The sequence below is a fragment of the Ursus americanus genome, chromosome 36 (assembly GCF_024610735.1).
Source record: "Ursus americanus isolate L20-20 chromosome 36, mUrsAme1.1.p, whole genome shotgun sequence".
NCBI lineage: Eukaryota > Metazoa > Chordata > Mammalia > Carnivora > Ursidae > Ursus > Ursus americanus.
This window is the reverse complement of record NC_142162.1, coordinates 12314901-12341467: the sequence shown is the minus strand read 5'-3', so window position 1 is coordinate 12341467 and position 26567 is coordinate 12314901. Positions and strand designations below refer to the sequence as shown.

At 45.7% G+C, this 26567-nt stretch overlaps 1 protein-coding gene across 4 annotated transcripts in view; it reads right to left on the bottom strand.

Annotated features, from left to right (window-relative positions):
• CGNL1 (cingulin like 1) overlaps positions 1–26567 on the bottom strand; it is a 152721-nt gene that overhangs the window by 53892 nt on the left and 72262 nt on the right. For all 4 annotated transcript variants that reach the window (XM_087859245.1, XM_045788219.2, XM_045788389.2 and 1 more), the window contains exon 8: positions 24353–24565. In XM_087859245.1, coding sequence (XP_087715371.1) covers positions 24353–24565 — 213 coding nt within the window. The remainder of the gene's footprint in view (positions 1–24352; positions 24566–26567) is intronic.

Here is a 26567-nt window from a genome sequence, read left to right as displayed (position 1 = left end):
CCCTCCTTATGGACAGCAAACATCATGAGGTTGATCATGTTTCTTTTTTCACTCTGACCACCAGGAATCTCAGGACAACCTTTCTAATTCGCCTCCAGGACCTTTGGATGACATGCTTGGGCTCTACTTTGTCCCCACTACCCCTAGGATTAACTCTATTTGAATTTCTATTTCCCATAATTTTTTATTTATCATACACGCTTTCTTGAGTACTGTCAGATTCATCCTATAAAAAAATATCAGGATATAAACAAAGTTGCAACTTATTGCTCGGGGAAATTGCCCTTCTGAATGAGAGCCTGGCTGCCCTTAATATCTGCACTGTGCTATTTGGTAAAATTGTGAGTGTTATTCTGAAATGTGTGTGATGCCTCTGAAGAAGTAAATCAGATTAGACCTACTTCATATTCTGGGACCACGAAGAGGTTCAGTGCCTTTAAGCCCACCATGAAAGGGTGCCTATCTTCCTGCCTGCCAGATCTCCTTCATTCTGCCCTCATCGGTCTGAGAAATCGAAGTCTTCAGTTGATAAATAAAGTGGGCTCCTCCAGATTAGTCCTCCTACCTATAGATGTCAAAGAGTGAAAGGCTTAAATGAAGAAATAAAGCCTCTTAACAAGAAATCCCTAGGCAGGAGGCTGGTGCGGTGGGGAGGGGGGAGGTGGTGCCACCAGCACCATGTGAACCCCACTCGGGATGAGCCTCTTCTTTGAGAGCACTTTCACTGACAGCATTTCACTGTGAACCTTACGCTGGGCTCGACAGGAGCCAGACCAGGCATTTCTCCCACTACTTCATGGCGTCAGTATCCATTCCTGTTCTACCTCTGAGCCACAATGTGGGCGCCTCCGGTTACAAGGACCATAATTATAGCAAATGGTCACGCACACAGTAGATTCATGAAGTATTTGTTCGGACACTCAATGCTTCATTCCATCAGCAACAAACCAGAGAGGGCCTGCTGTGTGCCGGAGGCGGTGCATAAAGATGAACGAGGAGTGCACAGTCTAGTGGGGCAGACAAGAGTACGCTGACCACAGTGCAACATGCGAGGATCTGACAGAGGTGCACGAGGCGTGCAACAGAGAAAGCCGTGCCATTGGAAGGAAATGGTTCAAGATGAGCTCGAGGAACAGGTGCTGAACTGGGTGTTAGAAGATGTCACCAGGTAGGTTTACTTTGTCAAATTAAATCTATTTTTCGGAACAGTTTTAGATCACAGAAAGATTGCTTAGCTTATATAAAGTTCCCATACACCCCACACTCCATTTCCTCTATGATTGCATCTTACATTAGTACGGTACATTTGTCACAATTAATAAACCAATATCGATACGCTTCTATTAACAAAAGCCTATACTTCATTTAGTTTTCCTTAGTGTTTACTTAATGCCCCTTTTCTGTTCCAGGATTCCACCTAGGACACCACACATTTGGTCATCCTGTCTCCTTAGGTCCTCTTGGTGGGGATGGTTCCTAAGACTTCCCTTGCTTTTTGAAGACTGTCCAGGTTTGAAGAGTACAGGTCAGATATTTTGCAGAATGTCCTTCAACTGGAATTTGTCTGATGCTTTTTGTATAACTAGGCTAGCGTTATGGGTTTGGGGGAGGAAGACCACAGAGGTACATGCATTCTCATCACTATCAATGAGATCATCACTGTGGATGTTGACCTTACTCACTAGTGTTTGTCACATTTCTCCACTGACACACACACACACACACAAAGTTACTCTTTTTCCCTCTTTCCACACTGTCCTCTGTGGAAGGAAGCCATGATGTGAAGGTCAAAAATGGAACCTTCAGATAGTCAGGGAAGATGGCACTCTTTATTTTCTACAACCAGTTGAACCTTCCTGGCAATCCCTCACCCATTTGGGACAGCAGTAACCACAACTTGAACTTAGCAGTTAGTGCTGCCTCGGTCCCTTCTAGTTTGAACAGTCTCTTTTGGGGGAAATGCTCTAATTTCCTAATGTCCAGTCCTCACCATCAAACCTGAAGTCTGGGGAACAACTTAGGTGGTAAGGAGCCCGGGAAGCACGCCTTAACTGGGGCAGACAGGGCTAAGATCATTCATTAGGGTAAAAATAGCCTCCTCAGCAAATGGTGAGGGGACACCTGACATCTACATGCAAAAAACAACGATGTTGGACCTTAACCCCACACCATCCTCAAAAATTAACTCCAAATGGATCACAGACTTAAATATAAGAGCTAAAACTGTAAAAACTATAAAACTAAAACGACATAACTCTCAGCAGAGTAAGTCATCATGGCGTTGGTTTAGGTAATGGCTTCTTAGATATGACACAAGCAACAACAAAAAAATACAGTAACTAGGCATGACGAAAATTAAAAATGTTTGTGCTTCAAAGGACAGCATCAAGAAAGTGAAAAGACAATCCAAAGAATGAGAGAAAAATGTTGCAAATTATCTATGTGGGAAAAAGACTGGCATCTGAAATATATGAAGAACTATTACGACTCGATAATAATAAAAAAAAAAATCCAATTCAAAAATGTGCAAAGGACCTCGACAGTTCTCCAAAGAAGACATACAAATGGTCAATCAGCACATGAAAAGATGCTTAATGTTATTAGTCATCAGGGAAATGCAAATCAAAACCACAATGAAATGCCATTTCACACCACTACATTGGCTATAATCTGAAAGATAACAATAAGTGCTGGGGAGAACACGAGGAAACTGAAACCCTCGCACATTGCTGGTGGGAATGTAAAATGGCACAACCACTTTGAAGATCAAGCTGGCAATTCTTCAAACAATAAAACATAGAGCTACCATATGACCCAAAGATTCTACTCGTAGATATATACCCTAAACAAATGAAAAATTCTGTCACTACCAAAACTTGTACACTTCATATACTCCGTAAGTATATGCAGAAACTGTAGAATGCTGTAGACTCTTTTCAAGAAAGGTTATCTTAAGGCTTTTATTTTCATACCTGGTGGCACCTGAACTTGGACCTAACTCTAGTTCATTTGGACTGAAAACATGACCTCTAATTCTAGAGCTGCACATTATAAGAAGTGAAGAAGCCAGTATGGGCAAGATTCTCAATAACGCACTACCTACAAAGCTAGCAACTAAACACAGTTCTTAACACCCAGTCCCATATATATAGCTGCCTCAACCTTGGGTGGTGGTGGTCTTCGTCATCGTCTTCTTCTTCTTTTTTTTTTTTTTAAAGATTTTATTTATTCATTTGACAGAGAGAGAGAGACAGCCAGCGAGAGAGGGAACACAAGCAGGGGGAGTGGGAGAGGAAGAAGCAGGCTCCTAGCAGAGGAGCCTGATGTGGGACTCGATCCCAGATCGCCAGGATCACGCCCTGAGCCGAAGGCAGATGCTTAACTGCTGTGCCACCCAGGTGCCCCTTCTTCTTCTATTTTTTTAAGATTTTATTAATTTATTTGAGAGAGAGAGAGCATGAGCTGGGAGGGGGAGAAGCAGACTCCCCACTGAGCAGGGAGCCTGACGCAGGGCTCAATCCCAGGACCCCAAAATCATGACGTGAGCCAAAAGCAGTTGCTTAACCAACTGAGCCACCCAGATGCCCCAACCATGGACTCTCTTAAAAATATAAATTATTGTGAACAAAAAGAAAAATCCAAGTATACGGATTTATTTGGTAACACCCAATGACTCTTATATTATTACCAATTACCAGAGAACACCAACCCCTTAAAATTCCTAAAAACATTAGTATAAAAAATGTATTCTAAGCCAGTATGCCAAATATTCCCACTAAGCATGACTCTTGCCCATAAAAACAAAAGTAAACCAGCCTTCCTCTTTAATAACTTTTTTTGGGGGCTCTGCATACCTGAAAATAAGTAATGTTGACTCAAGGGAAAGTAAACTAAGAAGGTTCAATAAACCCAAGACGAGAAAGTAAAAGTTGTTCTTTGGAACTCACTTACCATCTTGGAAAAACTCATCCCCCAAGGAGCGGTGGTTCAGATCTTCATAATAAATATGAATTTGCAAACTCAACCCCACTTTCCCAAAATACATGCACACAATCTAGAGTATCTGATCTTAGTCTTTTCTACGTGATGTGCGATTAGAGTTTAGTGTGGTTGTGCTGGTACAAAGCCCTTTAAGTCTGTCCACTAAAAAGCTTCCTCTGCTAAAATCTTGGCTTGCAGCATGAAACAGTTGAACTGGGCTGGGAAAAACAGTGCCAAAGAAGTGAATTATCTCCACAGTACTTCAAGAATGGCAGGCAATGCCAGGCCTACAACTGCTGTGACATCAGTAAGAAGTTCTAGAACAAGTCCTCTCAGTGGGAACATAAAACTAGGGCAGAATTCAAACAGCCTCTTCCTCAGGATCATTTAACTATTTCAAGTGCCCATTGGAGACAACGAGAATTGGTAGCCCCAGCTAGCTTCTCTGTGCCAAAGACCTTCCCTTGGGTGTCCCACAGGCCCTTCAAACTCAACACAGTCATACTCAATATAAATAAAATGGAAGTCCTCACCCAATCACCACTCTGCCAAGACCTGGACTCCTCTGGATTTTCAATGCCTCCAATACTCATCTGGTCACTTGGTATAAATATCTGAAGGTCACTCTTGACAGTCTGTTCTCACCTATTCAATCAAACCATGGCTGTGGGCAGGGACTCCAGCTGAAGGACTCAGATGGTAGAAGTGAGGCAGAGGAGGATTAGGTAGACTTACCAGAGAGGTAGAAGCTAGCATACTTCATGATAATAACAGTTTACTTCTTCCAGAAGCATCCAGTGTCTGTCCTGCTTTCCAACCCTGGGTTTCTCTCTTACTCACTGTTAGTTATTCACCTCCTTCTTTCTTCCCTCCCCACCTTCTCCCTGACCCTTGCAATGAGACCATTCCCATTTTCACAGTGAAAAACAGAGCCACGGGACCCTAAAGTTTGGTTTACATTTTTCTGACAGGTAACTTAATACAGGAGAGGTAGGGAAGCTTGACCTGGGCCAAATTTTTTGGCTACATCTGGTAGCCAAGCCCTGTGGGAGATAAAGTTTCAGACTTCAGCACAATTGAACCCAGCCCTGTCCTGGAGTATCAGGAAGGCAGCTGACCCAACAAGGTCATCACCTCAGCTTGTCTAAGTAGCCTGGGCCCTGCTCCGGACTCACCCTCACTTCTGATTCCAGTCCCCTGACTCAGCTGCTCATAAACTCAAATTCTGGCTCTCCTGACTCTGGCCTGGTTTGCTGACGTACCTTGGCAGGCTCTTTGATTTCTCTAGAAGGAGAATGCTAGGCTAGAGCTCAGTGAGCCTGGGGCGCCAGAAGAGGTCTCAGGTGGCTAAACCCCTATCAAATCATTGTCCAGGGGGCTGGGCTGCTGCCGGTAAAGAAAATGCGGACATTCTACACTTGTTCACCTAAAGACACTCCAAATATATTGTGAGAGGAAAATAGGCATTGTCAAAAGTATGATCTGAAACATATATTTATTTTTTCCTATCTTATACTCTTATGCATTATTCAAATTATTTTATTTTTTATTTTTACTTTTATTTTTTAAAAAATTTTATTTACTTATTTGACAGAGACAAAGACAGCCAGTGAGGGAGGGAGCACAAGCAAGGGGAGTGCGAGAGGAAGAAGCAGGCTCCCAGCAGAGGAGCCTGATGCGGGGCTCGATCCCAGGACTCTGGGATCACACCCTGAGCCAAAGGCAGAAGCTTAACGACTGAGCCACCCAGGCGCCCCTATTCAAATTATATTAAAGCAAGCCTTTTCTATCATTTCTTTTACTAAAGTAACTATAAAACAGAAAAAGTCCATAAAATTACGATCTGAACGGGAAAAATGGGAACTATGAAACTTTACATAATCCTCTACCACTTAATTTTAACATGCAAATACAGATGGGTTTGTAAGCCACTAAAAAGGATGCATCCTCATTCTGCTGATGATATAACTAAGGCTGTGAGCGGTTAAATGGCTTGTCCAACTAGAAACAATATTTCTACTGCCCAAGAAAAAGAAATCATTTATTTTTACTCCTGAGATTCATCTGTATTCACTATTTTAAAGTTCTTTTCTGGGGCGCCTGGGTGGCTCAGTCTGTTAAGCATCTGCCTTTGGCTCAGGTCATGATCCCGGGGTCCTGGGACCAAGTCCCAAGTCAGGCTCCCTACTCAGTGGGGAGCTTTCCTTCTGCCCACCCCCACTCATGCTCCCTCGCTTGCTCACTCTCTCTCTCTTTTTTTTTTTTTTAAAGATTTTTTTTATTTATTTACGTGACAAAGAGACAGCCAGCGAGAGAGGGAACACAGCAGGCGAGTGAGAGAGGAAGAAGCAGGCTCCCAGCGGAGGAGCCCGATGTGGGACTCGATCCCGGAACGCCGGGATCACACCCTGAGCCGAAGGCAGACGCTCTAACGACTGCGCTACCCAGGCGCCCCATCACTCTCTCTCTCTTGAATAAATAAATAAGTAATCTTTAAAGTCCTTTTCTAGTAAAATATACATTCTTTTCAAGAACTCATGGAATATATACCACGATAAATAACCTGGGCCATAAAACAAATCTCAACAAATTTAAAAGAACAGAAATCATGCAAGTGTGTTCTCTGACCACAATGGAATCCCACTGGAATCAATAAAAGAAAACAGGAAAATACCCAAACACTTAGAAGTTAAAAACCCACTTCTAAATAATGTAAGGGTCGAAAAAGCCTGAAAGAAAAGAAGAAAGAATACATTCACCTGAATGAAAGTTAAAACACAACATATCAATATTTATGGAACACAGGTAAATCAGTGCTGAGGGGGGAATTCAAGGAGGAAAAGTCTGAATTTAGTGATCTAAGCTGCCACCTCAAGAACCTAGAAAGGGAAGAGTATTATAAACTCAAAGCAAACAGAAGGAAGGAAATAATAAAGATAAAAGCAGAAATCAATGAAACATCAAACATAAGAACAACAGAAAAAAAGTAAATGAAACAAAAAGCTGATTTTTTCCAAAGGTCAGTAAGAGTGACAAGCCTCTGGCAAAAATGAAAAAAAAGATAAAATACAAATTACCAATCTCAAGAATGAAATGGTATTGCCACAGACCTTGCAAGCATCAAAAGGATAATACAGGAATACTGCAAACCACTCTATACACGTGGATTTGATAACTTAGAAGAAATGAGCCAGTTCTTCAAAAAGCATTAACTACCACAGATTACCCAAGATGAAACAGATCATTTATTACCTGTCCCATACCTAGTAAGAAAACTGAATTCATAATTTAAAAATTTTCAAAATGAAATCTCCAGGCCTAGATGGTTTCACTGGAGAATTCTACCAAGTGTTTAAAGAAGACTAAACATGAATTCTACACGATGTCTTCCAGGAAACAGAAGAGAAAGAAACACTCTTAATTCATTTGATGAGGTCAATATCACCCTGAAACCAACACCAGACAAAGATGGTATCAGAACAGGGGCGCCTGGGTGGTGCAGTCGTTAAGTGTCTGCCTTTGGCTCAGGGCGTGAACCCGGCGTTATGGGATCGAGCCCCGCATCAGGCTCCTCCGCTGGGAGCCTGCTTCTTCCTTTCCCATTCCCCCTGCTTGTGTTCCCTCTCTCGCTGGCTGTCTCTCTCTCTGTCAAATAAATAAATATTTCTTTAAAAAAAAAAAAAAAAGATGGTATCAGAACAACACACACAAAGAACCCCATAACTAGAGACCAATATCCCTTCCAAGTATAGACACAAAATCCCTAAACAAAATATTAGCAAATAGAATTCTGCAATATATAAAAAGAAATAAACACTAAGACCAAGTGGAGTTCATTTCAGGGATGCAAGACTGGTTTAATGTTTGCAAATCAGCAGAAAAATCACACGATCAGATCAGTGACGCAGAAAAAGCATTTGACACAATTCAACGCCCATTCATAAAAACAAACAAAAATAAAAACTCCCAGAAAACTCTGACCAGAGGGAAACATCCTAAACTTGATAAAGACACCTACAAAAGCCTTATAACTAACATTGGATTTAATGGTACAAGACTGAATGCTTTTCCCCTAAGATCAGGAATAAGGCAAAGACACCCACCCTCGCCACTCTTACTCAGCAGAGTACTGGAAGTTCTCGCCAGCATAGTAAGGCAGGAGAAAGAAGTAAAAAGCATACAGATCGAAAAGGAAGAAATAAAACTATCCCTATTAGCAGATGATGTGGTTGTCAATATAGAAAATCCCAAGGAATCCACCCCCACAAAAAAAGTTTAGAACTAATAAGAGTCTATCGGTTGATCTCATAATGTCTAGATACAAAGCGGAAGCTGTTACAGCATTGTTCATCAAGGAATGATTTGGAGGAAAGAGAAAATCTCCGATGATGTATCAAAGAAAGTTGGTTTCATGAGGAAGGGGGATAGCCCCAAGCCAGCTGGTGGGAACAAGGTCCTAGACCCACCGAGTAACGCTTCAAGCTCACAGACGGACCGCTGGGAACCAAGAATGCGTCCATGTCCTCTTTAAAAGGCTGTATAAATTCTCAGCTGGAGTATAAATTTTTAATAAATGAATATTTCACTTATCATTTTCAAGGATGGGTCCTGAATCATTTAAATTCTTCTTTTGACATCTTTCCAGGGTATCTCTGCAAACTCCTGCTCAAAGAGACAGCTACAACTTATTGCACTGCGGTCCTATTTTCGTCAGACACACAAACGCCACTTGGAACTCTTTTAAACCTGAAATCCAATGTATATTTTCACACCTATGCTCAATGCTATCGACAGAGAGTCCCACAATCAGGAGGCAGAGATTATCCGTCTTGGGTGACAAAAGGTCCATTTATCCTCTTCTAGTTTCTCACACCTCACATTTTATTTTAAAAGTCCTTTATTTAGTAACCACATGTTTTTAACATTGTGATGAAACCAACATCGGCTGCTCTGTATCTAGGGTCACTGTGGGCTGATACCCCGGGGTGGGGGGGGGGGAAATCCTGCCTGGTATGACACAGAGCTCGTTTACGCTCTATCTTCCGCAGCCCTGCTTGGGTCTGTCAGAGCTAGCTTTCCTCCCTTTACCCTCTAGACTGTAGGCTCAAACACCTCACTCCTCTGTCTCTCACCTCCGGATGTTCCCAGCCCCTCACTTCCTACTCACAGCACCTCCACCCTTCTCACCGTTCCCCTGCCATCCTTCATCCCTCCAGCCTCCACTGCACCTCACCACGCCCATCACGCTTCCCACTAACAACTGTCCCTCTTGTCTGTCTCTAATGCTGATTTTCCCTGTAGCTGGGCACCGGGCCCAGTGCCCAGTCCTCTCCCTTCTAGCTCCTATCCTTTCTCTTCGTCCTCTCCTTTTTTCTGGCTTGCTGTGTTTTTCAGTCCCATCCTCCACACGTTCCCATCTTGGCCCAGTTGCCGTCCCCCAAAGCACATGTGTATTTACAGAGTACGCTATTTGTTGGCTGCATAAGAGTGCTGGCCAGTGTACTAGAAAGAGTAATGACCAGGAGCCAAAAACTACGTGCTGGAACCATCTTGAACCAAGTCATGGCGCCTTTCTAGAGGTCTAGGACAAGGAGAAGGGCCCCTGGCCATCTACAGCATTCTGCAGCTCTTGACAAGGAAATAACCGCATTCCCACTTCAGAGAGCAAGATCGCAATCCCACAGCGCGCCTAACACCTAGTCACGTGGACAACTCCCCAACAAGGGAGTCTCCCTTTGGGTGACCACGCGTTTGCCAGCAGCCTAGGCTTATCCAAGAGTTAACTAGAGCTTCTAATCCAGCTTTCTTTATTGCTCTGAGGTTGCTTTCATTTCAGGGAGGGGAGAGAGCCAATTCTACAGTGAGAGCTCCCCCACCCCCAAATAAAGTGGCTCTTAGAAGCAGCAGTGCTGTTGACTTGACATTAGGAAGTTTACTCAGCATAACCTTCACCGGAGGTAAAACATTCAGACCTGCTCAAGAAAAGGGGCTATGAATTTAAAATGAAGGCTGTGTGAGGTGGGTTGGTGGGGAGCCTCTCCACCTGCCTTACCCACCAAGCCCTCAATGTGGCTCTTGTTCTCTACCACGAGCAGTGGCTCCACGTAAAGCCAGACCCCCTGACCTGGGCTGACATCTTCATCTCATGGACGCCATGAATATGGTGAGCAAACAGGTGTCCCCTGCTGGATACAAACAGGACCCATGCAGATGAATGACCACTGTAAACGCCGAGGCAGGATTAACCTCTCAACATGAAGTTATTTCTGGGTCATACTATCCTGTTAGCTCAATGCCAGGCCAGGCTCTGACTCATTTCCACCAGAGTTTTGTCAAGGTCAACATTGGTGGCTGCAGAGAGGTACAGTAAATTATTAACCCTGGTTCTCCACAGGGCCCGAACCAGCCAGAGAGTTCACCACCTGCCAGCCACGTTTTCCCCCCAGTTCAGCAGCGGGAAGTTCACGGTACACAGCACATGCTTCTGCTTCTGCCTGGAAGGGTCACTGAGACAGATACGGGGTAGGGCAGCGAGCTGGGCCTGTAAGGGAAACTGGTCGTAACAGGATGGGGAGAAGGAAACCAATGCAGGCGAGCTCGGCGCCTGGCAGCCTGGAGTCTCAAGAAACCAAGCCCCAAAGAAGCAGTGGGAATCTTCTCCTCACACAAGGTCAGGGGCTGAGAGACATAGAAGAAAAATACCTGGCCAGGCAGAGAGGACCCTGCAGACCACAGAGTGTGCGGGATTCTAACGGTGTACTGCTCCTTTGGGCTTGGCATGTGCTGGACTCAAGTTCACAGTCATATTTATAAACCCAACTGGCTCAAAAGACTTCCCCATACAGGCTGGGTAGGACACCCCCAGTGCCTGTTTTCCAGATGCCTTGGCTTTCCTTTGGCAAACCACATCTCTGATCGCCCTTTCCTAATGCCTTGGCTCTTGCTCCAAAGCCATGAAGAGCTCCGTGCTTTCCAACTAAATTCACAGGCATCGGAGGCTTCCCTGCCTGGTGATCTGGCCAAACTTTTCCTGGTGCAGGACAGACATCTTTAGGCTCTTGGACAATGCAGGGGTGGAAAAGGCAAAGTTTTCACAGCCTCCTATGCCACATCTGCCCAAATACTTTCAGATCCTTCTCGATGCCACCTCTTCTGGGCTCTGCCATTTATTTGCTTGACTTTATCCCCAGTCTTGTTTCAAAAAGTCTCTGAAGCATATCCAGGCCTTTTTTCTAACCATAAGTGGACTCAGAGTTTCCCCAAATCCAGACGCAGCCAGTATGCTTTCTCTCTGGACCACACACTTGAGAAACATGTGCAGAAATTTAACAAAATTTTTTTGACAAAAAGAAAGAAAACGAGGAGAGAAGTGTTAAAAGGAGAAATATGTGCACTTGGCCATATTTTCCCCTTCGTCTCTTAAGTCCCCAAGGATAAGGCCTATGTGCGCCTTTGGAATTTCCTAGGAAAGGAACCAACCTCTTCCCTGTCCCTTCTCCACCCAACTCCTACTCAACACTGACAAAACAACATTACTTTAAGATTCTTTACTGTGAAAACTGCTGCAATCGCCCTGTGGAACGAACGTCTTGCCCTTTATTTTGTCTCTCATGAAACCAGCCTAGCAATGCTGGCTGAGAAAAGTTCTGCTCCCTAGTGATCACGGGGGCAGGAGGAGTTTTCCATTACATCTGCCTCTGATTCGTGCTTACACACATTTCCAGGATCCAAACGTGTGGTCACCACGAACACTGACTTAATCTGTAGCTCAGAACTCACTAAGCCCCATCTAATCACTGCAGGGGACACCTACTGCTCTGATGGCTTTCTACTGCAATCCACCTGCCACTGACAAAATGCCTCAATCCATTATGTCAAATATAGAAGGCACTCAAAAGTATTTTGTTGAATAAGTAAGGACAGGAACACACAAACAAATCTATCAGCTGCCTGGGGTAAGACTATGGAGGATAGCGAAACGAACAGGGAAAATGGCTATCCCTAAAAGTCTCAGAAGACAACACCCCGAAGTGTCCCATGCTCCAGCTTACGGAGCTCCCTCTGTCTGGAATGTCCTTTCCCACCCGTAAGTCACCTCACTATCTCTCACTGCTCCCCAGACCCCACGCACGCCTCATTCCCTCTCGCCTCATTCCCTTTTCCTGGCCCGCCTATGCGGAACAAAGTCATCCCCTTCGTATCTCTGCTTTACATGCTGGAGGTAGGAGCTGAGTGAATACACAGCTATCGGCAAAGCAAAACAATAAATGCTCCCGGAGGGGCAAAGGCTCGGGGGTTCTCGAGGAGAAAGGGCAGCAGCTACTAGACGACAGGAAGAGGGCATATGAGCTCAGCCCTAAGGGACGGCAGGTTCTAACTGGCAGAGATGGGGGCCCCGGGGTGGGAAGGACATTGGAGACTGACAGCTAACATAACAGAGACAGAGGAAGGATGACAGGGGGTTACCAAGGGGACACAGGGGAAGTCCAGGAGGAGGACACGAGAAAGCAAAGCGGAAGGGACAGACTGAGGCCGGAATATGCACCAATCCGGGAGACGGGCTCTGTTAGGACTATTTTCCCAACACAGAGAGGAGGATTCGGGGGATCAGAGATGTGGTTTGCCAAAGGATGCAGTCACCGCTCACCAGCTATGCTTAAGGTCACACAGCAGTCATCTGTGTAAAAAGAATGCACATGCACGTGCGTGACACACACGTGTACAAGTGGGCACAGATTCCAGCTTCTCAGCAGTAATGCCTGTTGGGGGAGCAGCTGTCCTGAGCACCGGAGCACGTTCAGCAGCACCCTCGGCCTCCACCCCCTAGATGCCAGTAGCTTCGTCCTAGTTGTGACAATCAAAAATGTCTCCAGACACTGTCAAACGTCCCCCAGGGCAAGTGGGCAGAATCATGCCCAGCTAAAAACCACCAACACAGACTACCTCCCAAAGAGGTAAGGCGTTACAAGGATTGGGAGGAGGAGAAAAATTGAGGGTATTTTGGAGATTGGTGCACAGAAATTGAATTTAAAAAAAATTATAATGTGCAATGTTACTCTACAAAATAATATATGGTAGCCCAAAAAAAGGGTCTCCCTGCCAGTAAGCGGTGGAGACCAGGCCCATGCCTCTACTCTGTCTACTGCACCACGCCGGCCAGACTGGAGGGGACGGAGAAGCAAAGGCCCAGAGGCAGCAAGCATGGGGGAGGGGGAAGGAAACACATATATATTTTTTTAATTTTAATGATTTTTTATTATATTATGTTAGTCACCATACAGTACATCCCCGGTTTCCGATGTAAGGCTCGATGATTCATTAGTTGTGTATAACACCCAGTGCACCATGCAATACGTGCCCTCCTTACTACCCATCACCGGTCTATCCCATTCCCCCACCCCCCTCCCCTCTGAAGCCCTCAGTTTGTTTCTCATAGTCCATAGTCTCTCATGGGAAACACATATTTTTGAGGAGGGAACGGGGATTCTTTAGTGTGACTGGCGTGGGGTTCATCATAGAAAACAGTGAGAACCAGGGCTGAAAACGCAGGCAGGAGGCAGCATGTGCAGGACTCTGTACCCGGAGGGAAGCCATGGGGGGTGGGGAGCTTCAGGGTAACCCACCTGCAGCAGGAGGGACTGGTGGGGAGAGGCCAAGTCAGGAGGAGAAACAGGAAGAGCATTGTTGAAAGCATCCAGGCTGACGATAACGAGGCTGAACTAGGGCAGCGGCCATGGGAAAGGAGATGAGCCGCGGGCACAGAAGCCATAGGCCCGGGCAGCAGACGGAAGGTGAAGGACAAGGCAGAGACGGAGACCCCAGGGACAAAAAGTAAACATTCCTCACTAAACTCGGAGGTTCCTCTTGGCCCACCTAGTGGAGGCACAGATTGGTACCCCCATTTCATTGTACATCGGATAAATCCAAATGGTATGAAGGGTTTTATACATGATTTTTAAAGAGATTTCCTCTCACCCCATCTGCCCACTTGTCCCCAAAGGCAATCACCATTTATCATTTGTATCTTTCCTGAGATATGTCTATATGCATATGCAGTCATTTGGGGCTTGTTTTTATTAATACAAACGGTATCCATTTACAATAAAGGAAATAAAAACGAGGACCAGGAAACTTCTAGAAGTCCATAGCAGAGCCAGATTTAGAACCCTGACCTCTCCTTAAACTGGTATTCTGTGTTGCCGTTGTACATTCTGATTCACTCACACGGAGGCTACTTAGTGAGTGTTACGCAAAGTATCAGAGATGTAAAGGATAAGATGGTCCCTCCTTCAAGATGAGGAGAAGGGAATAGTTCAGCAGAACAAGAACTAGACCAGCAGTGTGGCAGGATGCTGTATTTCTGCTGGAGTCAGTGGCTATGAGGAAAAGCGACACAGAAGAGACAGCTTGGTCAAACCCTGGTATTACGTATCTATTACTACGTGCCAAACTGTCCCCAACCTCAGCAGCCCAAAATAACACTAACCATTATTATCTCACAGAGTTCCTGAAGGTAAGGAATCTAGAAGTGACTTAGTGGGGCAGTTCTGGCTCAGGTTCTCTGATGAAATTGTAGTCAAGATGCCAGCCAAGACTGCAGTCCTCTGAAGGCTTGAGTAAGCCAAAGGATCCAGTTACAAGATGGCATGCTCACATGGCTGTGGACAGGAGGCCCCAGTCCCTCACAAGGGACTTCCCACAGGCTGCCTGTGGGCCCTCACAACATGGCAGCTGGCTTCCCCAGAACAACCAATTCAGGAGGAAGCCAGGAAGAAGCTACGGTGTCTTTTATGACCTAGCCTTGGAAGTCACACTCTACCATTTCCTACTGGTCACCCTATTCAACAGGGGAGGGGACTACAAAGGGGCGAGAGTACCAGGAAGCCCAGATCACTGGGGGCCATCTCAGAGGCTGGCTACCACAAATGCCTTGTATATCTGCATTTGTTTTGACGTTGTACATACTTCTGTTTCCACACTGCTCCTTATCTAATGGACTTAAAGCTTATGACATGTTCCATTTTCTGCTTAACGTGATCAAATAATAGTGCCAGATTTTTCCACCAAGTAGAAATCTACTTAATGATCTTGGCAAGTCTTTAGAAAAATATTCATCAGGCAGAGTTTAGAGGGTCAGAGAGAGTCTAGGGGATCAGGGAAAGTATAACACAGATTAAGTAGGATTTCTGGTAATAAAACTAAAGCATTTTTCCTTTCAGATGTTAAGGATTTAACTATTTGCAATATTCTAGTGGCTGCGATGGTCCCTGCTATTGAAAAGAGCCCCTCTCATGACACTGCCCAGTTCTGTGGGCTGCCCATATTCACGCCCGGACACGCGTCTGGTTACCAGCCCTCAGCGAGTGGCTACCGCTCCTGTCTTACTCACATACCTGAACTCTGGGTGGCGTCCATGGCTTCAGAGAGCTCAAAACATTCCTTCCATTTGGAGAGCTAGGCAAGCACACCACTCGGTTATTCTCACTACTTCAATAACTGCGTGATGGCATTTCCAGCACTGAGACATTATAACCACCTTAGCAGACAAGAAACAAATGAGAACTTTCCTCCTACAAACCTCACCACCCATATAGCAAACACCTCCCTTCATCCAAGCTCCCTATCCTCCCTCATCCACTTGCTCATGGACACAGTTTATAAATCCAGGCAACCAGCACTCGGCAGAGAGCAAAACCTCACCAAAAAATATGGGGCCCTTCACAATCCTAATTCCTTCCCTTTCTGCCCTTCAGCAGAGAGAGGGGCAGGTAAGAACCCCATTAAAAATGCAACTGGAGGGACGCCTGGGTGGCTGTATCAACAACCCACTCCCAAGGTTAGGAACTGATGCTAACGTCAAATCTCCTGAATTCCTTAAGCCTTGTCGTCTGGTCATTCCTCAGTACAGGAGCTCTCCTCCTTCCTCCCAACCCACTCAAAGCCTGTGGCAGGCAAGACAGGGACAGCAGGACTTAGAGACCAGGCTGTGGTGTCACTCTTCCTGAGGCCAGGACAAGATTTTTTTTACTTCCTTCCCCACCCAATTAAGTTTCAACACTTTCTCTTCACACTGCATGTGAATTCACTGTGATTTTCTGGGTCATCTGAGTGCTCTGGGCGTCCTGAAAGCCCTGCTCACACCACCCCTCCCACTGGGGTTGCAGGAAAATGTCCTCCTACTTTACCACGCTCAGGAAGGTTCGAGGTACCAGCACTAAAGCCTGGCCAATGTCCTATCTATCCCTGTGTGAGGAATCGTCCAAATGCAGTCCGCCATCGATTCTTCCTCCTGCGCTGTGATGCTTTCCACAGAACAGCAGCAGCCAAACCCACTCGCGATTCCCGAAAGGAGAGGCCTTTACTGTTCCGGTCCCAACCGGGCATCAGAGGTCCTCCTGGTAACTATTTTATTTTATGAGCTCCTACCCTCTGGAAATCTTAACTGTAAATGCCTCTAATTGACTCCTTAAATAAATGAAATCTATTTTAGCTCCTCTCCCAAGTGAACCTTCTTTCTTTGTCTTTCTTTGTCTTACATTTCTTTGTCTTGCATTTATTTAAATGTCCAGGATTTCTAATTGTTAACTGTGAGTTTATTAAAAGGAGTTGAGTACAAAGACAGCAGGTTCAAGGGGTGCTAGTGTCCAGAAACTCTTGGAGAGATCCTGCGAAAGGGAGGTTATTTTTTCATCTCTAATTCTTAAGTATTTGGTACGTAGAAGACAGAGGGTCCAGGTACGGAATGGATGTGCGTGCTGTTTTGTCCTGAATTTTGCCATCCAAACCAGTAAGCCTTTCCTGCTCTCCCACCCTGCTTGTGCCTCAACCACAGCACCAAAACTTCATCTTCCTCTTATCTGCGTGTCTTTCTTCCTACAAGCCTGTAAAAGATCTTCAAAGCTAGAGACCATGGTGCGCCCCCCCCCCCGAGCCCTCAGTGACTGACACCAGTAAAACACGCTCAGACATTTGATGAGAAAGCAGTGGCTGTCTCTGGGACTCTTACTCTGTCTTCTACGAACCACAGCAAGCGAATTTGGCAGCTCGGTTAAAGCACCAGGAGTGAAACGCAGAGATGTCCTGTTCACCAAGGCTCTCTGAGAGGCTTATCAGGACCCCTGCACTTGGGATCAGAATCACAGCGGGAAGGGGACACAGCGGGAAGGGGACACGGTGGGTCCCAAACAAACATCCTAGGACACCACACCATGCCTCCAATTTAGCTACTTTTTAGTCAATACAGCATGTAAAAGAGCAATGCAATCACTAAAAGAGTCATTTCTGGAGGAAAGAAAAACTAGAGAGGAAAAATGAAAGGAGACCTTGTTTAACCTTGACTCTTCCCCCTTTTACTTTTGCCGATGGAAAGTTCTAGGCCACCGTGGGCACATGTGAGTTCTTACCCTTTACCTGGGCACGTGCAACCCTGCCACTTCCCCCGTTCTCAACAGCAGTCATGCAGAGTAAGCGGATTATCTGAAGGTAGCAAGCTGAGGAAATACTGACTTTTTACAGGTTCCCTCACTACGCTTGCTCCCATGGAGAGAACAGAAATGAGATTTTCCCCTGAACCAGCCCTATCTTTAAGGGAGACAATTCCATTCATCCTGAGATTAGCAGTGCTTTTGCCATCTGACCCTCTGCTGACCTTTTGCTGTTAAAGAAACGGTTCACGGGTTGTAAGGAAAGAGGGAAGGAAAATCTAGAAGTGACGTGGGAAAGGAGCACTGAAGCACTTCTTCATTTTCGTAAGACTGAGCGACATTTCCAGATTGTTTGCTGAAATGCAAACACAAAGCCATAATTTGAGGGCAGCTTTGGAGGCGAGAAATAGTTGCAACATTACTGAGTTTGAATAAAATTTATGCAAGTGTTACAGAATTTAAAACATGGACGTAATGTTAGAAAGAATTTACACTCTACAGAGCAAAACAAAATGAAAGCACAGGGACCTGTATATAAATACGTAACGCAAAAACAGGTTGCTTCTAGAAGTTTCTCAAATATATTATTCGTTAAGCCAAATGCAACGCTCTTCCGCCTGCTGCTTGGACCTGGACTGGACCTGGCTGCTTGTCTTCACATCTCTGTGCTTGTGTCCTCCTCCTCTCCTACCCTAAGCCATCCCAGTCCACCAGGAGTGGTCCCCACCCAACAGGGCTACCCTGCCTCTCGCCAACTGCTTCTCCCAGAGGCCCCACCTGGAACCTTCCCGCCCCCAGCAAGGCCTCGGCACCAGAGGGAACACCTGGGCTTAGCTCTGTCTCTTCTTTCTCCCTCACCCCAATCATGTCACCCCCGTGGGGTCTCTCCTGCCAGTCCTGCCTCTCCTGGCCACCATCCCCCAAACCTGCAGCTCCATCCTCCTCATGCCTTACTTCTAACCACTTTTCCACCTGCTAACCTTCCCAACCCGCAGGTCACTGCTAGGAAAGCATGTCCCTTTTAGGTCCCTAGAACAAACACCAAGTAAGTGTTCCCTCACCAATTAAAAACCATTCATGTGTCATGGCATTATGATATCCAATGAGTCCTCACGTCCCTCTCCACTCACCTTTTCTATCTTAAGTCTTTTTGTGTTCTTTAAAAAAAACAATGTGTTATTATGAAAAATTCTAAACATTAGCAAAAGTAGAGCACATAGTATAATTCGTACTTATCTATCATGCAGCTTTAATACTTATCAACACACGGCGAATCTTGTTTCATCCACACACCCACACACTTTCTTCCCCAAGTGGATTATTTTATTTTACTTTATTTTATTTTTTAAAGATTTTATTTATTCATTCAACAGAGAGAGAGAGACAGCTAGTGAGAGAGGGAACACAAGCAGGGGGAGTGGGAGAGGAAGAAGCAGGCTCCCAGAGGAAGAGCCTGATGCGGGGCTCGATCCCAGAACCCGGGATCACGCCCTGAGCTGAAGGCAGACGCTTAACGACTGAGCCACCCAGGCGCCCCAACCAAGTGGATTATTTTAAAGCAAATTCCAGGTAGCCAACCATCTCACCTATAAATACTTCAGTAAGTGTCTTTGAAAAATGAAGGACTCTTAAAAATAATAACACTATTGTCACCCCTAAAACTTTTGCTTACTTCATTTTTTAATATCCTTAAATACAGAGACAGTGTTTAAATGTCCCCAATGATTTCAAGTATATATATATATATTCAAGTATATATATGTATGTGTGTGTATATGTGTGTGTGTGTGTGTGTATATATATATATATTTTTTTTTTACAGTTGGTTTGTTTGAATTGGGATCCAAACATGGTCCACGTGTTGGATCTGGGACTCTGCCTCTCAAAAGTCTCTTTTAAGCTGTAACCACCTTAACTTGTATTGTTCCACAAGGCTCCAGCCCAGACTCACGTCTCGTTTTCCCCATCTACAAGGTGCTGAATATGCCGGACTCAGTACCTCAGATAAGCTCAGCCTCCAGGCTCAAACGCCACTCACGTTCCCCTACACACTCCCCTCCCGAGCACAAGCCACCCCCTACAGCACTTGATGTCTGGGGCATTTACTCTTCCCACTCTGTAGTCAGCTTGAGTGTTACTTCTCTCCCCTTCAATCTTCTGGAAGGTACATTTATCTGATTTATCTTTATAACCTTCACAATACCTTGTACTTGGTAACAGTTCAGTAAGTAAATCTGTAAATGCTATATTTACAAATGAAACAAATGGAGAAGTGAAGGATGGCAAGAGTCTCTCACACATCTACATCCTCCCTCCACTTCCCCCTCATCCACTCAGGTAAGAGATGTCACTTAACTGTTATACGTTGGGGCCATAAAACAGCCTCATGGCCCAGAAGACGTATCACATAATACAAAAATAAAAGCGGCTCCTTTAACATCCTCAAAGTGCTTGCGTCTTTTAGACTCAACACTAACATGATACTATTCTCAACAGACAAGATTTGGTCATTTTCAGAAGAAACCATTTTAATTCATCAATGAGACCCCAAAACAGTCTAATGTCTCAGGACCGTCAGGACTCACAGGGCATCTCCTCTTTCGTCGATTTATTCCTGTAATCCATGACCATTTACTGACCGCCCAGTAAATGCCAAGCACCCAAGGGATGCCAAGTGGAAAATGATGACAGTGCTGAGTATGACAGGGGAGATAAAACCTAGAACAAAATTTCCAGCATTCACAGGTCCCTGGAAATGGTAAGGTCCAAGAAGCAACCTTACCAAGAAGGAACCTTCTTGGAGAAGCTGGAAATTTGAACTGAGCCCACTTTCTGGGAAACCTGAAAACACTAAACCATTTGCCCTTCTCTTTTGCACAAGGAGTTGCAGATGAGAAACGGAAGCTAACGCTGTGGACGGGCTTCGTTTTTCTCCGAGACAGCGGTCACTCACACCCCCACTGATTGTCTGTTTCTCCACTTGGACCCCAGCCACAGCCACAAACTCAAGGAGAGAGAGGACATTTCCTTTTCAGAGCTAGAATGAGTCTAAGAGGACATAACACAAAAAAGTATGTTATGAAATACGGTGTCAAAGTCCTCAAGGGTCCTTTGAAAGAATGTTTGATAGATAGAATCCCCTTTTCCAACAGAATGAAGACCCAGTTCTCTATGGGAAGGGAACTCAAGTGGCTCACCCAGTGACCCAAACCACCACGGCTTGGAGGGAAAGGTCCGCTCCATTCTGCTGCACGAGGAAATTCCCCCAAACCACGGCACTCATGAATTCTCGTCTGGGAAGCAGTCAACCTGTTCTTAAACAGGTGTAGCAGCTGCGGTCTACAGAAACCGCTCTTACAGAGTATCTATTTGGAATACCTGTAAAACGTAACATTGACAGTTTTCACCTAATGTTCTAGTAATTTAAAACTTTCAGTGCTCAGGCTCAGGCCAGGATGAAATCTCTGTTACTGGACAACGATAAGATAGCGCTTTCGGGGTTTTGGACACCGGGGCAGGGGCGAAAATTAGAAAACCTGATGCCAGGCAGTTGGGCTGCCTCCTGAGACTTACCAAGGAAATAAACTTTTAACTGCAACACAGTTCCTCAAGGAAATGTCAGTTTTTAGTCACAGGGATGGGGGAGCCCTTCCCCTGGGGCAGGAAAAGGCTGAATGCTAGTGCACACGCACATTTAAGAGACACTTTACCAAATTTAAAAAGTTATATTTAACTCACTCTCCTCTAAGTAGTGAATTGAATAACCTTGAAATGCTATTCTAGAATACCGCATGTAAATCATTTAACAAAAAGGCAGCATCTGTCCACTAAACTGACATAATTTTTTCCATTAGATATGATTCTGTCACATTTGTTCGGCAATCACCTTCAGAAGCAAAAGCTAACAGGTGCAAAGACACAATCGTGATGTTCTTTAAGAAACTGCAGGGAGGGGCGCCTGGGGGGCTCAGTTGTTAAGCGTCTGCCTTCGGCTCAGGTCATGATCCCAGGGTCCTGGGATCGAGCCCCGCATCGGGCTCCCTGCTCAGGGGAAAGCCTGCTTTTCCCTCTCCCACTCCCCCTGCTTATGTTCCCTCTCTCGCTATCTCTCTCTCTCTGTCAAAAAATTAATAAAAATCTAAAAAAACAAAAAAAAAGACCCAGAGGTCTTAGCCCCCTTAAAAAAATAAAAAAGAAGAAAGAAAGAAAAAGAAACTGCAGGGAAACACAAAAGCAAGGTACAGAAATTCAGAGTCATAGTCGGGTTTCTCAAAAGACCTTCCACATCATCGTCGAAGAAAATCCAACAGGAACCATGCCACAGGGACTGAAAACCCAGTGAAGAGGGGAATTTGTCATTCATCAGACATTACACAGACGTAACTGCATAACAGACACTGTGTTAAACTCAAGAGACAAAGATCACATGCTGTAAAGTGCAGATGGGTTGAGTTTGGTCTCTATCATTCTTTTCTTGCTATTTTAAAAGCCAGGAGACCTCAAAATCAACATCCAGATATCTGGCTTCTTTAAAAAAAAAAAAAAAAAAACTGAGAGATTGCAACATGGGCCCAGGATTCCTTCACTGAGACTTTCAACTGCAGCAGAAAGCAACTGACCCTACAGCAAAGGGCACAATTTCTAGTTTGCCCCAGTCTCCACCATGCCCTACTGTCACCCGCAACAACACACCCAGAGGTCCACTCATTGATGTCCCTGTCTGGGCCCTGAGGTACTTGAGTTTGCCACTTGCACTCTAGGGAAAATAAAGGGGGTGGGGGTAAAAATGGTCCCTGTGCTTATTAAGAAGCTCAGAGTCCAATGAAGTAGATAGATATGATGAATCACAACACGGTATGATACAAACTACAGTAGAGGAATAACCAGGGAGCAACAGAAACCCTACAGAAGGGTGCCCCTAACCCCACCAAGAGGAGTGGAGGCACCCAGTCACCCTCACAGGGGAGAGGCACATTTGGGGAGGGTCTTGAGGGATGAGAAGATGGTGGTCAGGCAGAAAAGTAGAAGGAAGTCAGTCCACCTGTGCACAGGGGTGAAAAGATTAAAAGAATATGGAGTTTTCTGGAGACACGGTTAGGCAGAGAAAGGACTTCTATTACCTACCATGCTAACAATTTTGAACTTTTGTCTGGAGCAATGAGGAGCCAAGACAGCCTTTAAGCAGAGGCTGACATGATTAGATTGGTCCTTTCAGGGAAAGATGCCAATAGCACTGCAGAGTATGACCTGCGGCAAAGAAGCTTGTTGGCATGCACCCCTTTGGACGCTAAGGTGAACCCCTTTGTGTTAGTCTCCAGGTGCTCAGAAACCCTATGTCCTCTGCCCATGATATATGTCTTGGTGAACTCACCTGTTATTTCTTTCACAGACCGGTACGGGTCAATGAAGTTATTTCTCTTGAACTGGCATAATGAAAATGCTGTAAATTAACATATAATACTGACCGTTGAAAGGGTCAAAAGGTAACAGACTAGGTCTCAACAGATTATCTCGATTCCACTCACTTACCATGTTTCCCTTCCCCATGTACAGTGTCTATGAGAGGACCTAGAAGCTTCTAAGAAAAGATCTTGCATCCCAGGTGTGGCACAAGCTTAACTGTCATATTCAAATCACTATAAACATGCCCAAAATGCCATCCTCAAATACCCTTCAATGAATCACCCATGTTAGCTCGAGCTTTGACGGAAGGTCTGAAGGTGGTGAACACATAGTGGGTTCAAAGGAGAACCATCTTACTCAGTAGCCTACTGGCATGTCCCCCACGAAACAACAGCACAGAGAGGCCTAGAACAAGGACATCAGGCTGCAGCACAGAAAGAAAATAAGATGGAAAAAATAGACACACCCTCTCCAAGCAATGAAAATTAAATCGGTTTCCATTTTCTCCCTCAAACTAAACCAAATCTCAAAAAAAAAAAAAAAAAAAAAAAAAACCAACAACTAAGGCAAATCAACAAGAAGAGCTTTAAAAACTGTCTCAGTTATAACAACCTGAAACAGACGATTTCCCAGACTTTTTATTGTTGTATCAAACAAAACCATCTTTCACTTCTTGTCATTTGCAATTACCATGCCATAATTGAAAATCAGTGAATCACTATGGAGCTTAGAGGAGAGAGGGGGCCTATTCCCTCGGACCTGTCGCTGTAATCATCACAGAATAAAACAACCATATGAAGAGTTCTTTCCTCATCATCTTTAACCTGTGCATTGCAGAGACTCTAAAAACTCTATGCTCTGTTAATTCCTCTCATTCCCTAAAGACGGCATGATATTTCAGAGCACTTTCCCCTTCAAAACATTGCTTTTCTCTTCTTCAATGGCCAAGATGAGGCCTGCACCAAAAGACCTCGTCATAATTTTGCAATCTATTTGTAGGAGCCAAGAATTCAATTAAGAGAAAAATTCTCTTGCCAGGGTTTGGACAATTCAGCCAATTAACCCTCGTGGAACTCTGTTGAGAAAGAACCTGAACTGTCCAACGGAAGGCTTCACGCGTCCAAAGGAACAAGCTAAGTCAGGGGCAGGGGTGAAGGATTCCAGAAATCTGGGTCCAGTCTGCCACCCTGCCCCGTTAGCAAAGCCACACGATGCCCTCGGCCTCCGACCCTTAGGCGCACCTGGAGGCGCCCAGCTTTCTGCTCCGCAAGAGGCTCATTCGTGGGCCTCCAAATCTCACCTCGAATGAAAGCATTACCCATGTCCTTAACAATTTTTAAATTCAGACTCAAAATGCCAAACTCAGCATTTGTGAACGAGCTCCATTTCCATGATCTGAGGAAACCGAGCTTCACCTTTCATCAGAAAAACAACTGGCACGGGTGTGGGCAAGGTGCCCTTGCCCCTTCGTCTGTCCCCAAGCCCGACTCTCACGCCCAGGCCCACGCGCCCCAGGGTCTGGCCAGACATGGCACGTGACTCGCCTTGGTGGCTTCTTCCACACTCTCCCTCAGGGCCTGCAGCTCGGCATCGTACTGCTCCTTCAGCTTGTCCATCTCCAGGTCGTGGCTGGACACCTCTTCCTTCAGCGCTCCCTTCAGGGCAGTGAGTTCACGCTCCCGCTTCCTCAAGAGGTCTTCCTGCTCCTCTTTGGCGATGAGCAGATCCTGAAGATCCTGTTTTGCCTGTAAGAGTTCCTAGAGAGAGGAAGCAGGAAGGGGGAGGTGAGGCTAAACATCTGCGCTGAGCCGCCCTGCATGGCCTCTCTGGTTGGGCCGCCCAGACCGATGGCCATACTCCCGAGCTGTCCTCCGACTCTCTCCTCCCCACACGACCCGCCAGTTTAGACCTCTTCCCCTCTTTCTTTCTTTTCATTCCTCTGAGGCCATCATTCCCCTTGATTTGTCTGTCTCAGCTTTTATGAGTTAGATTGAATTTGAGGGAGAAAAAGGGAAACGGATTTCATTTTCATCACTTTGAAGGGGCATGTCTGCTTTTTCCACCTCCTTCCTCTCTGTGCAATGAACGGCCTGCCGCCCTTGCAATGGTCTTTTGTGCGCCATTGCTTCCTAGGGGACATGCCGACTGGCTGGCCTCACTTACGTCACACCAGCCCTGGGACCGGCCGCGCGAGGTCAAACCCACAACCCGGTCCTGGGACTGGGGCTGACTCCGCCCCTTCTGCTCCTGTCCCACCCGCCCCTCTGAGCAGCACCACACGCACATCTTCGCCTCCTTAACTGCCAAGAGCTCCAGAGGAAAGGCACAAAACTGGGGCAACAAGTTCCACCACAAATCGCATTACCTAAACCCAAGTGTGTCCTGCCAAAAGCTCAGCATTCCTTTTACTTCACCATCATTGTCCCAGACCCACTGAGTTCTCCTCAAGCCCCAGACGCCCGCACTTCACGTCGGGGGGACTTGGACATGGCTGCCTGGGCTCCCTCTCCACCCTGTCTCCCCTCCACACACCGGCCGTCTCCCACCCGCAGCCGCCTCACACACGGCCGGCGGCCCCTCGCCAGCCTGCTCCAAGCCTTCCCTCCATCAGTGATCCTTCTTCTGTCATTTTGTTCTCTTCTGTTTCCTCGGATCTGTGTCCTTTTCCTCAGGGCATAAGAATCCACTGGGTCAAAGGCAACAAAACAAAACAAGCTTTTCCACGAATCTTCCTGAAAGTATAATTTCTGCTCACTGCGCTTCTTGACCTCTCAGTTATAACAACCCCGATTTGACCACCTATTCACTCCTTAATCTCTTGCAATGTGGCTTTGCGATATTGCACCAAGACTGTCCCCTCCAAGGTCATAGTGACCTCTTAATCACCACATCCAGGCTTCTTCCCAGTCCTCACTTTTCTCGACTGTTCTTTGATCCTCCCCACCTGTCTCCTTAAAATTCTCTTTGGCCTCGCAGTTCAAAGGCAGGACATGCCTGTTTTCTTCCCTCAGGCTGCTTTTTCTACGACAATCTTTTCTGGCTTTTATCTCCCTCTTCCCCAAAGCTAAGATGATCCCCAAGAATGCAACTTTGCATTCTTTATTCTTTTTTGGCAAGCTCATCTACTTTTTCCCCCTCCAACTATTAATTCTAAGCAAGTAACTCCCAAACCTTTACCTCTGACTCTTCTCTGAGTTCAGACCTGCACTTCCAGTGACCTGCCAGACACATCCATCTGGATGTCCCACAGGCCTCAGATTCAGTAGGTTTATATTTTTCGGTGAATTCATCATGTTCCTTCCTTTCCTCCTCCTTTGTTCATTATTCTTATGAATGGCAACACCTGCTTGGGAGCTTGGAGGCATCCTTGACCTCTCCTGCCCTTGTCCTTCACAACTCAAAAGGTGTGTAACATCTTAGACCCTTTCCCTCACCTCCCTGGTTTAGGCTCTCCTGCCACCCAGCTGCTCCCTGCATCCAGTCACTCACCTGGGGCCCCTCTGACATTATCCACATACATCCTCTGTCTCAAGTGCCCTTCTTCCCTCTCAGTCCTGCCTCTCTGCCTCTCAGAAAATCTCTGAAGATGCAGATTCAGCAGGACCTCCTCCAAGAAGTCTTCCTTGAATCCCCCTCCTGACACCCATCTCACTTTAGCTGTACATCTCCGAGCACTTAATTCTTTCACCTTGCAGTCCATATAGACTATTTTCTTTTCTCCCCTGCTAGAAGGGTATCGATCTGGTCATATTTCTGGTG